General features: G+C 38.2%; 1 protein-coding gene and 1 non-coding gene across 2 annotated transcripts; both read right to left on the bottom strand.

Moving 5' to 3' along the window:
- Window positions 1-16: 16 nt before the first annotated feature.
- LOC132143474 (tudor domain-containing protein 7A-like) lies at window positions 17-16,368 on the bottom strand. Its single transcript, XM_059553706.1, has 18 exons — window positions 16,283-16,368; window positions 13,196-13,403; window positions 12,820-12,964; window positions 12,117-12,276; window positions 11,985-12,049; window positions 10,041-10,219; window positions 8,824-9,245; window positions 8,347-8,610; window positions 8,054-8,240; window positions 7,872-7,983; window positions 7,442-7,644; window positions 7,207-7,341; window positions 7,038-7,121; window positions 3,091-3,225; window positions 2,730-2,840; window positions 2,215-2,645; window positions 1,945-2,105; window positions 17-728 (listed from the first exon to the last, which is right to left on the bottom strand). Exons 2-18 carry the CDS (start codon window positions 13,400-13,402, stop codon window positions 508-510), a joined length of 3,222 nt encoding a protein of 1,073 aa, XP_059409689.1. The 5' UTR covers window position 13,403; window positions 16,283-16,368; the 3' UTR covers window positions 17-507.
- Window positions 3,638-3,709, bottom strand: trnap-ugg (transfer RNA proline (anticodon UGG)). The gene has a single exon. It is a non-coding gene; the product is annotated as a tRNA-Pro (tRNA).
- Window positions 16,369-16,480: the final 112 nt, after the last annotated feature.

The following is a 16,480-nucleotide window of genomic DNA, read 5'->3' as shown; positions in this document are numbered from 1 at the left end:
ACAAGACACACAAGTGTTTCTTGTTGTTGTCTTTTTTAATTCTCCGAACCAATTGTCAACTTGGAAATAAAACAAACCTGAGCATCTGAACACAAATGTTCTATTACAATTAGGCCATTCTCCGTTTAGAAAACACACAATAAGTTGCAAACAAACCAGTGCAAAAATTCAATAAGAGTATAAACAATACAGGCAGCGGTGTCTCACACAATACACACATGAAAAATTACTTAGACAAATGGCCCTACTGTAAAGACACAAAAAGGAAGTTTGTTCAGGTAATAACAAGTTAATTTTGGGAATGGCATTCTAGTAGTAGTATTTATAAAACAGCAAAAACATGTCAAGAAGTCCCTTTTCCATGGCACTCAGAACGATAACAAACAATTCTTGACCATGCGGGAATAAAATGACCCACCAAACACATCTAGAGTCAATGCTCTTGAATTCTCGATTCCTTCAGACTCAGTTTCAGCAGGGTTCTTGGAAAGGGAAGTGGTGACAGTCTCAAGCTGCTCTGTTGATCTCATCTAAAAACTCCACCATAATGTTGTGGATCCAGATGTCATTGTCCTCCTGTGTAGTGTCCACTAGGTAGACAGAGATTTTATGCTCCCAGGGCCAATCCCCCTCCTCAAATGACTCGATCTGAGCCACCAGCGGCTTCTTCTCAACATGGTTCCGGAACACCATAGAAGCTTCCTCAGCCCAGACCCCTTGCTTGACCCCTGAAAACAAATATTTCACATACAAATCAGAAGCATCTACAGATACTGATCTGTTTTGAGCAACTTTGCAATAGGGCTGGGTGATGCATCAAATATTTACAATATATATGATACTTTGTTGAAATCATAAAACCAACTCCGTATTAGAGCCCTGCATGGGCCTAAAATCTAGGCCCTAGTTCTGCCCTGGCACAGGACGCTCAGGCTCTACCCCGGCCCTTGTCCGACAGCTTGTCAGAATTCTGACCCGAGCTGTCCTTCTCCCTACCACCCCATATCCCAAAACAGCTTACACTATTGTCTCAGCTATTAAAGTACTTTTTTATATGAAATGGCAAAGTGATTTTATTTAGTTTCGTTATTTTATTAAGAATTTACTTAGAAAAATATTTGGAGCATTTTTTACTCATTAAATATAAGTTTTTTTTTTTTTTTTTTAAAGCATTGACCAAGTGGCCAGCAGCAGACAGCGAGTTGATCTTAGCCTATGTTTGATCAATTTAGCCTTCTCAAATCACCACGACTTGTTTAAAATTAAATCTATAGTTATAAAACAGCTCCACAATGTAAGTTTAACGCTTAACCTAGATAAATGTGCACGGACGCATATCCAATCGCTTGTGTGGACAGTGGAAGCTGAAGAGCTCTTTACAGGACATGGAGGTGTCAGCTTTGAATTACTACTTTAAAATGAAAATTCAAATCGAAAAACAAAAACTTTCATTATAAAATCCCTAAAGATGCATTTCTCTCTAAATGTGCATCCAATGAGGAGATGGCGAGTCAGGATTACCATCAAATGACCCGACGGGCTTGCAGACCTCTAAAATTTTATTGGTTCAGAATCACTGATTCTACAGTTTCTACAGAAGTCCCTGTGTGGTATTAGTAAAAATAATAATAATAAATTCAGTGAAATATTACTAGGCCTATTTGTTATTTTTAATGTGTTCTACTGGTGTATATACAAATAAAGTTACATTTTATTCCTAAGTTTTTTTAAAAAGGCCTTGTTTTGCTAGATTTTTACTGTAGTTCCTTTAAACATATTTACATCTACTTGCCAACAATAGGCATTTTATATATAATATATGGCTATTCTGAATGACAATAACCCTTTCAGAGCAAAGACGTACATCAAATAGTAGTAAAAGGGTGACAAATAATCAGAATTAAATAATTTGTTTTAATCCTATTTGGCTCCAGCTTCTCTTACCAGCCAGCTGAGCAGAAATTCCCTGGAATGGCAGCTGCCTGAACTCATCTATGAGAGGTTGGAGCTGGGAATAGTTGATCAACTCATACTTCCCATAATCCAACTCATACACAGAGACCAAGCCATTGGTTAAGACGCCCTTTACCAAAACACGATGCCAACTATAAATAAAGAGAGGTGAAAAGACAAAGGGAGAGTGAAAAAAAATACAATGATTTAGTTGCCCAGAAGGTTGTGGAAGTATAATCAGAGGTGCCACTCAAATCTCACTTGTTATCAATCTTGGCAGCATAGACATTATTCTTCTGGATGTTGATTTGGGTTACTTCCTGTTTGTTGTAGAACAGGACCATTTCTCCCATCAGCACCACCAGCTTGTACAGATCCTGCCATAGCTGCAACACAAAGTGCCCAGGGTGGCATGCAACCGACACAAACACATCCATGTTTTGTCCGACCACTGGTAAGTCCAGCTGAGGGGGCAGTGTGAGGGCATTAGACAGTGCAGGAGCTGCATAGGGGCTGTCCCCTGCCTCGGGCAGGATAGGTTTCGAAATCCTGGTGATCTTGCTGAAGTAGATATCCCGCTGCCAGAATGGACAGGAGGCAAGCTGACGGTTAACACTGCTCTGAAGGTCCTGGGCTCCATTACCAGTGAAGAGGTAGATATGCACATTCCTGGTCTCATCAAGCTTCACTATCTAAACACAACACGCATGCCAATAAATGGATAAACTTTACAGTAAGAATGTTTTTTGAGTAAACAATAACTGAATGTGCAAGACCTTCATGCAACTTGGGTCTTTGTTGAGGACTGTCTCTCTCAACCACAGAACAGCTTCAGGAGGCCAAACACTCCCATCTGCATTCAGTTCCTCCAGAATACACTTTATAGCCTACATAGCCAGAAACAATTACTTTCATTCATAAAACAGACTAATGCAATGCTACAAATTAATCTTACAATGTGAAATGCAAAAACTACATGTGAAAAGAGTTATTTTATTAATCAAACAAGTGGAAAAACTCACTGCTTGATTCATGATGCAATTGAAAACGACCTGCACACTTGTGGCAATCGATGAGCATGAATGGAAACAAATATGCCCACAAAAAAAACAAAAAAAAAAAAACAATTGCAGGTACCTGAGGTGGTATGGTGATGAGCTCTTTGAGGTAGATTGGCGGGATCTCTCTGAGCTCACTAACCTCCAGAGAAGCAGGAAGTCCCAGATCCAAAAACAGAATGTCCAACACCTGACTACCATGAAGGTCAATGATCTATACACAGATGCAACACACATTCATGCAAGCAAAAAAAAAAATAAAAAGTGAAGTGACATTCAGCCAAGTATGGTGACCCATACTCAGAATTTGTGCTCTGCATTTAACCCATCCGAAATGCACAGACACAGAGCAGTGAACACACACACACACACTGTGAGCACACACCCGGAGCAGTGGGCAGCCATTTATGCTGCGGCGCCCGGGGAGCAGTTGGGGGTTCGATGCCTTGCTCAAGGGCACCTAAGTCATGGTATTGAAGGTGGAGAGAGAACTGTACATGCACTCCCCCCACCCACAATTCCTGCCGGCCCGGGACTCGAACTCACAACCTTTCGATTGGGAGTCCGACTCTCTAACCATTAGGCCACGACTTCCCCAATAAAGCTTCACGTTTTAACCTGAACAAGGGCTCGTCCGGGATTTGAACGCGGGACCTCTCGCACCCAAAGCGAGAATCATACCCCTAGACCAACGAGCCTTCAATGGAAATATGAATCGCTTTATTTGTCTAGAATGTCTGAAGTAAATTTGTATAAAATAAAGAAATGGTGAAAAATGTCTGAACAATGAAAAAAATGTCTGAACAATGAAATTTAATCAAAAGACTTGGCAAACCATCCTTTTACATGGTTCGTTGAGAAACTGTAAAATGAAATTCCAGGACTTTCAAGCACTACTTTTTTGGTTTTCAAGGACTAAAATCAGAGATCTCACTTATCAAATATTGTTATTATCTTTCAAATTCTAATAAACTGATAAAACAAAATGGCACCAATAAAGTGCAGCACATAAGCATGCAATGACTGGCAACTTTAACATATGAAAGGATATTATGGCAAAGATTCCTTATTCAAACTAATTTTCTTTTTCAAGAATATATGATTGACCTGAAGAATGAAAGCTGTATCATACACATGGCAAATTATGAGCTATATCACCACTTATCAATGCTTGGGTGAGTGACGATACACTTAGCTCATGAGATATACAGATACTTGGTTCACTAGAATGAGACAATACTTTAATACTATTTTTAAGATTTTTTTTAAATGACAAAATATTTGTCTTTTAAACAAATCAAAACAATGCAGTTGTATTTTGAAATATTTTAACTAATCAAGGGCTGTAACTAATGATTATTTTGGTAATCAAGTAATCTACAGATTAATTTGACAACTGAGTAATCTGATATTTTTTAATAATACAAATAGACCCAAGTGAAAAAGTATGACTTTAGTATGACTTTTTGTATATAAACTAACGATGACGCAATAATAATAATTGGTTCAAATAAAGTATCAAAACAAAGTAATTACAGTTTTATTGAACAACCATGACAAAATAGGCCTACATAATGTAATATGCCTACACAAAATATGAACATAGCCAACTTTTATTTTGTTTAATTTTATTAGTTTATTATGTATGAAAAATACCTGCAGAGGGCACCAACGGCCTGGCAATGCTTCACTATACAGTGTGATTCAAGGACATTTAAATCCATGTCATTTCAATATTTGCCCACATTGCAAACTCAGAGCGAGGGTTTGAACTTTTATTTTGAAATAGTGATGTACAAAAAAATCGGATACTTAGAAATACATTGATGAATTATCCTGTGATGGCATATGTTTATAAATGATTTACGTAAAAAATCTAGTGAGATAACATGCACTGTTTTCCCAGAAGAATGTTAAGCAACACAAACTGACAGTATATGCAGAGGAAGAGTTTGTGTCCCGAGCTGCTGAGATGGAGATGTGCTCCAGGATTGTAAATAATGATAGTGCAACACAAAACTCGTCAGACTTTATATGCATTGCCAAATGAAACCCAAATGAACAGCACGTGCAATTTAAGACTGAACAATATAATGTAAGCACTTTCAAAAGTTTTACCACAAACACAACTTATACTAATATCGTGAGACCGCTTTTCACCTCAAGGAGTAATATCGCAAGATCTCGTGCACTCATGGACCAACGGCTCTGTATTTATATCAGATGCGCTGCATCGTTGATTTCGCTTTAAAATATTGTTTTATATAGAATAAAAAAATAACACATTTCAGATAATTTCAATAACACTGCACTAGGGATATGTCGGTATCAAATTTTCCTGTTGTGATTAATTGCTCATGCTTTTATGACGGTATACAGTATCATCACGGTATTGAAATTTAGTTTCAAAAAGGGGTCATAAAACAGTATAACAGGTTAAAAAACCTTTTTATAACAAAAATAACTGAACATTTAAATACAATAAAGCAATACAGAAAATTATATAAAGTTACAAGTTTTACACAGATTAACGTGCAAAAGAACTAGAAAGATCAATAGGTATCACTTTACAATAAGACCTTATTAGTTAAGCATTAACGTTCACAATGAGCAATAGCTACATTTGCTACAGAAGTTATTAATCTTCGTTTAAAAAAAATTTAATTAAATAACACGGTTGTAAATTTTGATTCTAACAATGTGCTATTAAATATTGGAATACCTAAGATTAATGAATGGTCAGAAGAATTTTTCATTTGCAGTTTATGTTAACTAATGAATTAACTAATGTTAACTAATGAAGCCCTAATGTAAAGTGTGAATTAACAATAAAGAATGAAAACTCTAGGGCATGTTGTAGTCCAGATTAAAGTGAAAAAAAAAAATAGCCTATTAAGTCTAAATATTCCAGTATTTGGCTGTGATAAACACTATTGCAAATCCCCAAATTTGAATGGCTATTTAAATATGTTTTAGAAAGTAGCGTAGCTACTTACTTTATGGGGTTTTCTGGGTAAGCGCTGCATTTTCTGCAGTTTAGCACCATCTGCTGTCAGAGAGTGAATGTGCTTTCATTCAGCACGTCTCTCACGTGTTCCCCCATGCGCTTCTCATGCGTGCTTGTTTACATCAGAGCACACACACGGTCTTTCAAGCAGCATACATCGTGTTGTGCATTTTGACCAGCTGATGGGAGTAGTATTCTTAAAATACATTCCAAATTCTGAATAATTTGTAATATATAATTATTCACAGTATTTAGAAGTGCCCACAATAAAAATATCATGCATATTAATTACCGTGATAAATCGCATTTCCGAATACCGGCAAGTCTATACTGCACTTTAAAAATTCAAGTACTTTTCAAGAACCTTCTCGAAAATATGGCTGTTTTCAAGGGTTTTCCAGGACTTAAATTTCAAAGTCAAATTCAAGTACTTCAAGCACTTTAAGCACCTTGTATGAACCATGATTTTAGGGTGGTTTGCACACTTTTGAAAAATATGAGTGTTCATACTTGGGCACATTCTTACTGGAACCAGTTCAAACCCTAATTTTTTTTTTTTAATTATTATTAATCAGAGGCCACATTTTCAGTTTTTGACCATTCTTTGTGATAATTATGATTACAAAAAATACATAATCACACTGTGAAATACATCTGCAAAATTATAGTACTATTATTAACAGCTAACATTAACATTCTTCATTTTTAAGTTAAACAGTTAAGCTTACTTTGGTGGAAAACCAAAGTAAATACATAAATAATTTGTCAAAAATCTAGTGAAATAGGCGACACACTCTGAGCTTTAAAATGCACATTATAAGTGACCAACTCCAGAACCGAGAACCAGAACTGTGAATCGAACTTTTGAACATCATATCAAGAAAAACACTTTTAAATGAACACAGTGCCATGCTTCACTGTAATTTGATAATATTCAACATTACTTCAATATATTGTGCAGCCCTAACTGTCATTGAACAAATGCCATTTTAAATGTGTGGATGAAGGGAAAGACTCACCTCTGCTCTTGCCCATTTGCCTTTGTATTTAGCTAGACACACTTTCCCACAGAACGGTTTGGACACCAACAGCTCCCATGTTAACTTAGAAGCAGAAAAAACATTTAGTGCCCTGACAATCATTTGTACCTCCTAAAAGAAGCCTAAAAACTGACTTTAACTATTTTACCTGAGAGATGAAGTGTGCTTCAATCTTGTCCATGATGTCTTTGAGTTTGGCCTGGCCTCGAGAAGGCAACTGACAGTAAATACTGCCGTCAGAGCACACATTTGTCACGCACACGTTTGTGTACACGCTGTTCACCTGAATAAATGGAGGAGAGGGGCATTATTATTTATTCATTTTGTAAATACAGAAAATATTTTCTGAAAATGTGCAGAAACTTTATGTAATTCTGACAGACCTGTAGAGGATTCTCCATGGACTTATCCTGCAGGGCTTTCAAGCATACAGCATTCACATTCACATCTTCATTTTCAGAAGTGTCATACAGCACAATAGCTGGGGTGTCCTCTCGCTCCACAATCTCAACCACTAGCGTACGGCCAACAGCTAATGACTCCAGAGTCTTCAGAATTACCCCATCTGTACTGAACGGCTCCAGACCTAACATTCAAGACAGTGAAAATGAAAAAAAAAAAAATTACATCACATATTGCTCTCAAACATATGGAAGCTTACTTTCACCACAAAATAAAAACATAAGGTGATCGCGACTTTCGCTCTCACAATTCAGACAACTTGGACAAAGTTTGTTTTTCTGTTATGGAATAAAAAATTTCAATATTTAAGCTTCCATTCTCACAAACATAAAAGCCTCTGATGAGTATTACCTGCAAGTTGGCACGTGGTTGCCTGTAAGGGAAGAGTCAAGAATTGATCCCTCATTTGTAGTATCTTCTTCCTGCTGACCACCTCAAAGAACCCGTGATCCACACAGTACACCTATGAAAAGGGAAAAGTTTGGATTGCATCTAATGCAAACTGACTTTGTCTTTTGCACAGACTCTGATACCTTCACACTGTCCTCTAAGACCAGGTGGACCTGAGCTCTCAGTACTGCATCATCCTCTATAGCAACTGCCACCAGTTGTCCAATTTTTGGAGAGAGAAGACAAAGTCCAGCTCCAACTGTATTATAGAATTGTAGCATGGCCTCCTCCAACCCCTCCAGAGCTTTAGAGTAGCCTTCCCCTACAAACCTGAAAAAGAAAACATCATCATGATACCACAACCTGAATTAATCCAATGATACAGAACTAGAGAGGAATCTTGTAACTAGTAAAATATTGGTTTTGTGATCTCTACCTGAGAACAATATTGTCTGTGCTGCTGACCTCCATCACCAAAACGGAAAGGAACTCTGTTGTTGGGATGGTCAGAGGAGGTACACGTGGGTTGCCGGTATAGGGCAAAACCAGCGGTGGTGGGCGAGGACGGGGTGGTGTCTGCACCTGGCATGGTAGTGCATACAGTATGGCCCTCTTTCGATTGTCTGGCATGGGGTACTCAACCATACATGCATCTGCCAACAGAGACAGATCCTCCAGCACATTCTGTGGAAACACGCACCTGAGAGACAAGACAAAAAAAACAAAAAACAAAAAAAACTTTCACTGGGAAAAATAAGCACTGTGATACTCTCTGTCACAACAGTGTATGAATGTCTCTTGTGCATTCAAAATCATAAGTACACTACTGTTTAAAATTTTTTTTTTAAGAAATAGCACTTTTATTCAATAAGGATGCATTAAATTGATCAAAAGTGACAGATGTCAAAAGTACCCAAAGGCCTCCTGGAAAAGTTGTGGAAGTGCATGGGCCCAAAGGCCCTGGCTGTATTTATTGAGCAGCTGCCTCAGCTTCTGCTTGATCTCTGGAGTCAGAGGCTGGTGAGAAGGTGGAGTGGAAGGAGGGGTGATGGGTGAGTGAGGGTGAGCTTTGGGTGTTTCAGGAAGACTAAAATCCAGCTTGGTGGAATTGGGTGATGTTGGGCTCAAAGGTTGCTGAGATTTCTGGGCTGATGGAGGAATGTTAATGGCAAGAGTTCTGAGGATGCGGGTAGTTTGCTGGGCAGGTGTTGGCTGTTTTGCGTTGGGAGACTGCTTGCATGAAGCTACAGCAGGCACAGTGCTTGGTTTTAGGGCAGGTTCCAAGACAGGATACACCAGGCGGTCAACTATGTTATTGCTGCCTGGCTTTTCAACCTAAGGAGAGAATTGAAAAAGAAAACGTAAAGCATCATGTACCATATAACAGTCAACAACTTTATTACACAAAGGAACGGTCCACTCAAAATTGTAAACTAATCATTTCTTCATCCTGTATGGCTTCTTTTTCATAAAATGATGAGTTATAGTGAACATAGCTGACCATAAAGACATTACATATCATTGAGCAGGGCTCCAGACAATAAAAATATACATTTCAATCATATTGTCATGGGTTTTGGGTCTCTTCTTGACTTTATCAGCCTTTTAATCCATCTTGTAGATGACCTGGAAACTAAATATTTTTTACAACTTGAAATATACAATCACAAAGAATTGTTCATTACACAGAATCTGTATCAATATCATGGACCATAAGCATGACTTGGCCACTGAGTGTAGTCTGGGCTCCTCCTCAATGCATCCTATAAATTTTGCCATATGTCTTTCACACATTCAGTCCGTTTTCATTCATTGACTTTTTTTAGGAATAGTTTCATGTAGACAACAGGTTAGGTAAAAATATAAATATGCAATAAGCTTTTTTTTTCTTTGCTTGAGTTTATTCATTTCCAGTTAGAAAATGTAATGCTCAACTCTGACTTTTAATTAGTTGGCAAAGCAACATTTCTCTAAGTTTTTCATATAATATTTATTTTTAGTTTTATTTTAACAAATGTTTTTTTCTAGTTTTAGTTAATGATAATAGCACCGATCAAGATCTAATTTCAATTTGAGCAGATAGATTAATTTTAGTAGTTAGCTTGTGTTTGTGTATTTAAGTTTTCTCACAGTGCAGATGTGCGTCCATGTCGCCAATTCTTTGTGCATATGGAGCTCTTCCTGGAACATAATCCTATAGAGTTGAGGGATTTTTGACAGCCATACTCCACTGCAGTATTTCTGCAAAAGCTGTTTAACTCGACCCTGAACCACCTCAACATCAGCACTGTTTGCCGGCTTTTGCTGACCTGAAGAAACAACACACAACAAACGTCACACAAGTTAACTGAATAACAAAAACAGAGATGAGTACATAAGTACTTTACATACATGTATTTGCACTACTCTTATTTTGCACAGACTGCACACTGTTCTAGCTATTACTGTAAACTGTCTAAAGTTGTTACTGTACAAAGCACAGTAAACCATTTCTATAAAAATATCATTGCACTACTGTTATTTTGCATAGAATACATTGTTTAACAATACTTTTACACACTCTTCCAACTGTATTACCACTGTTCTCATGTTGCTGCTGTTCATAATGTGTATCTAATCCTACATTGCTCTGTTCATAATGTACATACAATACCTACATTGCATTCCTCTTTATATTCTCTATATACTCTGCTCAATACTGTATATAGCAACTCCACTGTACATTCTGTATATCATAGCTTCACTTACTCTGCACTTTTATGTATTTAAAACACTATGTTCCTGGCACTTCTGGTTAGATGCTAACTGCATTTCATTAGCTCTGTACTTGTACTCTGCATAATGACAATAAAGTTGAATCTAATCTAATCTAATGAGTGCTGATTTTTCTTTTTAAGGCCAACCCAAAATTTTGCATCACCTTGGTTCCCTCGACAGAAAGCCTATATGGTAATACCTTTGGCTTCTGGATTATTGCAAAAAATAAGATTTGACCAATAATACACTGCTCAAAGCCTACTCTCATATGTGAAAAGCACAGGGCACCAGTGGCGGATCTTCCAATTCTGGTGTTCAATGGCAAATGTCAATTAAGCTCCATGGTGTGGTGCAGCGAGCACAGGGCCCACTAGAGGACGTCGGGCCCTCAGGCCACCTCATGAAGTCGGTTTCTGACTATTTGGTCAGAGGCATTCACACCAGTGGCCTGCTGGAGGTCATATTGTAGGACTCTAGCAGTGCTCATCCTGATCCTCCTTGCAAAAAGGAGCAGATATCAGACCTGCTGATGGGTTAAGGACCTTTTACGGCCCTCTCCAGCTCTCCTAGAGTAACTGCTTGGCTCCAGGAATCTCCTCAATGTTCTTGAGACTGTGCTGGGAGACACAGTAAACCTTCTGGCAATTTGGAATGCCTGTACATCCTCTGTAGAGTCCAGGTATTGCCTAATTCTATCAGTAGTGACACTGACACTAGCCATATGCATAACTAGTGAAAACCAATCAGAAAAGATAAATAGGGAAAAAAAGTCAGAGGCCTCCTCCTTAACTTCTGATAACTTCTCTTTGTTGGTGAAATGAGTGTCGCTGTTCCAGAGAGGCATGTAAAGGCGGGTTTCAGTGAAGCGCAGCAGAGCTTCTGGCCTGATGGTGGAAATGCAGCATGATTTTGGGCTCGGTGCTACGACCTGTAAGCTATGAGCCCTGCCTGGCCTAGTGAAAAGATTGGCTCGCACTGGCCCCAACAATGTAAGAGACCCGAAAAAGTACACAAAATACCACTGGTATACAACTTCCACCACCTCACCGGACATTGTACCCATGTTCTTTTTTACAGTAGCGGTGGACATTCGCCATAAGTTAGGGTATAGGCGACCTAAACCGCAGATGCATGACTTTCCAGCTTTTAGGCCTCATTCCTTTATCATCACTTGCCAGGCAGAAAAAGAAAACTAGGTTTAAGCATTAGGTTTAGTAATAAGTTTATGTTTCAGGATTCTGTTTGTATTGGACACAGTTTTGCAATTGTCATGAGGAGAAGCTGAAAGATATTTAACAGGGCAAAACAGAGATTTACCTGGAGTCCCACTGGTCTTTATCCCTGTATTGACTTTACTGGTTGCAAATGTTTTCTCCTCAAACCTAAAATCACACACAGTGTAAGTGCTGGGATGAGTGTATTGAGAATGGTTTGTCTCACGTCACTCACCCTGGTGACTTCTTGTTCAGTTGCCGAGTAGGAACCCGGGAGGAGGGGAGGTCAGTACTGTAAATCTGCCGCTGGTTGGGGTAAAAACTAGACTTTGATGCAGAGCTTCGAGCTGGATGAGTCATGTGGCCCGGTTGCCGCAGAGACAAGCGAGGTTTGACTGCGAAGACCAAAACAGTTAAACCATATCAATAAACAAGCACATACCTCGAAGGGCTGCATAACAGAGTGCAGGATCCTAAACAGCTCGTAGCAATAGTGCGTAATTGAGACTGACTGGCATAGATATATCAGCACACATATACAGACAAGCTTGGTGGGCAAATGAACAGCAATATAACCTTTCATAAGGACCCTATTGGGATGTGGACAAAACTTCTGAACAAACTAGAAAGTCAAAGAGTTAATCCACTATGTAGAGTAATGGTGGTGTGTTTAAACAATACTTCAAAAATACAACTAAAAAAACCTTTAGAATGTTTTTGTCACTACCAAGAATGTCTATAAACAGGTTTGCACCTCGCACAATTTAAGCTCAAGTTAATTTTAAAATGTACACTGTTAATTTACTATGTGCAGAATAATATAAGTTACTGTACATTTACATTTAGCAGATGCTTTTCTCCCAAACGAACCATGAAAATGATGTGATATCAGTCAAATAGTATCTCTTTCACTCTGGATTTTTGTTTGTGCATGTTACCCGTATGTGAAAACAGAGATGAAGACTTCGCTCTCATTTGAAAGTTCAGTAATTTAGAGCAGCCAGACTTCTTTACATTCTTCTGCCGGGCGACCAGCTGTGCGATGTGTGCCGTTTCCTCACACACACCAGCAAAACACATGACCTACAAACATACAAATAAAGTCAATCATAAAAAAATACAGTAAAAACAGTAATACTGTGAAATATAACATTTCAAATATTACAGTTTTTGCTGTATTTTTAATCAAATAATTCTGACCAGTAGTGTGTATGTATACATATTATGCTATAAATGGATAGCATACTTCACTATATTATCTACCAAAACACATAAAGGTATGTGGTGTATCACCAGATTAACTGAACGCATCACCTCTCCAGCACTGGAGCACTCGAGCCGCACCACACCGGGAAGGCTGCGAAGAAAACTCTCTAGACTGCCGTGTCCAAACTGCCGGTAAGGGATCATCTCTCCTGTCAGAGCCCGGTAATCTCCCTGCAGACGGGCCATGGCCACACCGTGCTTACTGCTCTGAAGAACAGCTCGCAGCATCTTCTTCACCAACTCCACGTCACTCATCCTGCACTCAAACACAAAGTCAATCTAATGAAGACACATAATCGCGTCCAGCACAGAACAGAGAGCTGTCAAACTATTAAGCTACAGCATTTTGGACATCACAGACACATTGGGACTCAGAGTAAAAGCCACCCAAAAATACTTTGAAGGATTATAGTTAATTATGAAAGGTAAGTAATGGTAATACCTTAAAGGGATAGTTCACCCAAAAATGAAAATTATGTCATTAATAACTCACCCTCATGTTGTTCCAAACCCGTAAGACCTCCGTTTATCTTTGGAACACAGTTTAAGATATTTTAGATTTAGTCCGAGAGCTCTCAGTCCCTCCATTGAAACTGTGTGTACGGTATACTGTCCATGTCCAGAAAGGTAATAAAACATCATCAAAGTAGTCCATGTGACATCAGAGGGTCAGTAAGAATATTTTGAAGCATCGAAAATACATTTTGGTCCAAAAATAGCAGAAACTAAGACTTTATTCAGCATTGTCTTCTCTTCCGTGTCTGTTGTAAGACAGTTCAAAACAAAGCAGTTTGTCATATCCGGTTCGCGAACGAATCATTCGATGTAGCCGGATCTTTTTGAACCAGTTTACCAAATCGAACTGAATCGTTTTAAACGGTCTCCAATACGCATTAATCCACAAATGACTTAAGCTGTTAACTTGTTTAATGTGGCTGACACTCCCTCTGAGTTCAAACAAACCAATATCCCGGAGTAATGCATGTACTCAAACAGTACACTGACTGAACTGCTGTGAAGAGAGAACTGAAGATGAACACAGAGCCGAGCCAGATAATGACTCGTTCACGAGCCAAAGAACCGGTTGCATCGGTTTTCGGATAACCAGTAGTTCTTTCTGACAGTTCGATTCAATAAACCGGTTTAAGAAAACGGTTCACCGGTTCTTTTGCGCTCGACGTAATGGCGTCATTGGTGATGACTGCAAGCCTTCGGTTTACCGGTTTATAACATCATCGGTTTATAACATCAGCACAGAATCAGTTTAGAATCAATCACCAAAAGAATCAGTTCGGTTCAGACGCTCTGTGTGTCGGTTTGATTCACGCTGAATCACACATGCGCAGTATTATCAGCTCCTCGGTTCTCGAATCGGACACGTCTGACAGAAACGGTTCTTGACTCGTGAACGAGTCATTATCTGGCTCGGCTCGGTGTTCATCTTCAGTTCTCTCTTCACAGCAGTTCAGTCAGTGTACTGTTTGAGTGCATGCATTACTCCGGGATATTGGTTTGTTTGAACTCAGAGGGAGTGTCAGCCACATTAAAAAAGTAAACAGCTTAAGTCATTTGTGGATTAATGCGTATTGGAAACACGAACAGTTTAAAACTGTTCAGTTCGATTTGTTGAACTGTTTCAAAAAGATCCGGCTACATCGAATGATTAGTTCGCGAACCGGATATCACAAACTGCTTTGTTTTGAACTGTCTTACAACAGACACGGAAGAGAAGACAATGCTGAATAAAGTCGTAGTTTTTGCTATTTTTGGACCAAAACTGACCCTCTGATGTCACATGGACTACTTTGATGATGTTTTTCTTATCCTTCTGGACATGGACAGTATACTGTACTCACAGGTTCAATGGAGGGACTAAGAGCTCTCGGACTAAATCTAAAATATCTTAAACTGTGTTCTAAAAATAAACGGAGGTCTTACGGGTTTGGAACAACATGAGGTTAAGTTATTAATGACATAATTTTGCAAATTGGGCGAACTAACCCTTTAATGTTTAGAGCTTAGCTATATAACAAAGTTCCCATAATGTACACAAAAAAGTAGAGTTAATCCCAATACAATTACATCACATTTCATAATTGAAATATCACATTATGGTCAGGTCAGATATAGTTGCCATAGTAAAACTTCCTGATATTAAAAATAGCCATTTTTATCATGAACCTTAAATAATGATTGCACACATGAAATCAGTTTGTTGTTATTGTGCGTTTTCACTTTTTCACAACAATGGTGTGCTTTCACTTTTCTCCTTTTTTAATGTATGAAAATACCATAAATATACATATGTGACCCTGGACCACAAACCTGACATAAGAAGCACAGGTGTATTTGTAACTCTAGCCAACAATACAGGATCATATGAGTAAAAAATACTCGATTTTTCTTTTAAGCCAAAAATCATTAGAAATAAAGTAAAGAACACGTTCCATGAAGATATTTTGTAAATTTCCTACTGTAAAAATATCAAGACTTAACTTTTTATTATTAAAATGCATTGCTAAGAACTTCATTTGAACAACTTTAAAGGCGGTTTTCTTTTTTCTTTTTGTTACCCTCAGATTCCAGATTTTCTAATGATCTCAGTCAAATATTGTCCTATCCTAACAAACCATATATCAATGGAAAACGTATTTATTCAGCTTTCAGATACCTTCAGAATTGACCCTTATTGACTGATTTTGTGGGCTTGGGTCACAAAATACATTAAAACAAGTTAGCACGAATACTATTTGAAAGACTGGCCATCTTACACAAACTTGTTTCTCAGTTTACGCTTGCTAACCGTGATATCCTTCATTTTTCTCAATCCTACATTGTCTCAATGCATCCCACAATATTTTATATTGTTAATTTAGACGTTGGTATCGGTCAAAATAACCATACACTTATGGAAAACATGAGCGTTAATAAGTCATTTGAAAGACAGGCGGGAAGACTGGAAGGCTAACGTTAAATAAATTTCATCAGGCAATTTCGTAACTTAACTAATCAAACAAACGACATAACGTTAACTGATTTAACTTAATTATTCTAGTTCTTTTTGCTTGTAAAGACGTTTCTTATATCTAAATTATAAAAATATATCCAATTCGAAGTCTTGATAACAAAACTCACCTGATTGTCTTTTTGTCACTCTAATTTAGCCGCAATATCGCGCGCACATGCACGTGCATTCGCTATCACTCCAACGACGTTATACGTCATCGGAAAAAGGACTGAGGTCAAATGTCAGACAGAAATAAAAGAAAATGAAAATGAACGAAGATGAAAACATGAACGTGATCTAGCCTAGTGTTCTACTTAGTAAATAAA

Source organism: Carassius carassius, chromosome 7, assembly GCF_963082965.1.
Source record: "Carassius carassius chromosome 7, fCarCar2.1, whole genome shotgun sequence".
In the NCBI taxonomy this organism is placed as follows: Eukaryota; Metazoa; Chordata; class Actinopteri; order Cypriniformes; family Cyprinidae; genus Carassius; species Carassius carassius.
This window is presented reverse-complemented; position numbering and strand designations above follow the sequence as displayed.

What these genes read in the sequence shown, in the direction of transcription:
- LOC132143474 (XM_059553706.1), bottom strand. Translation starts at nt 13,402, where the DNA reads ATGAGTGACGTGGAGTTGGTGAAGAAGATGCTGCGAGCTGTTCTTCAG. An exon ending in CCATGGAGAATCCTCTACAG is followed by an intron (nt 7,342 to 7,441) that starts GTCTGTCAGAAT and finishes CCATTTATTCAG; the next exon opens with GTGAACAGCGTGTACACAAA. An exon ending in GCAAATGGGCAAGAGCAGAG is followed by an intron (nt 3,226 to 7,037) that starts GTGAGTCTTTCC and finishes ATCTGTGTATAG; the next exon opens with ATCATTGACCTTCATGGTAG.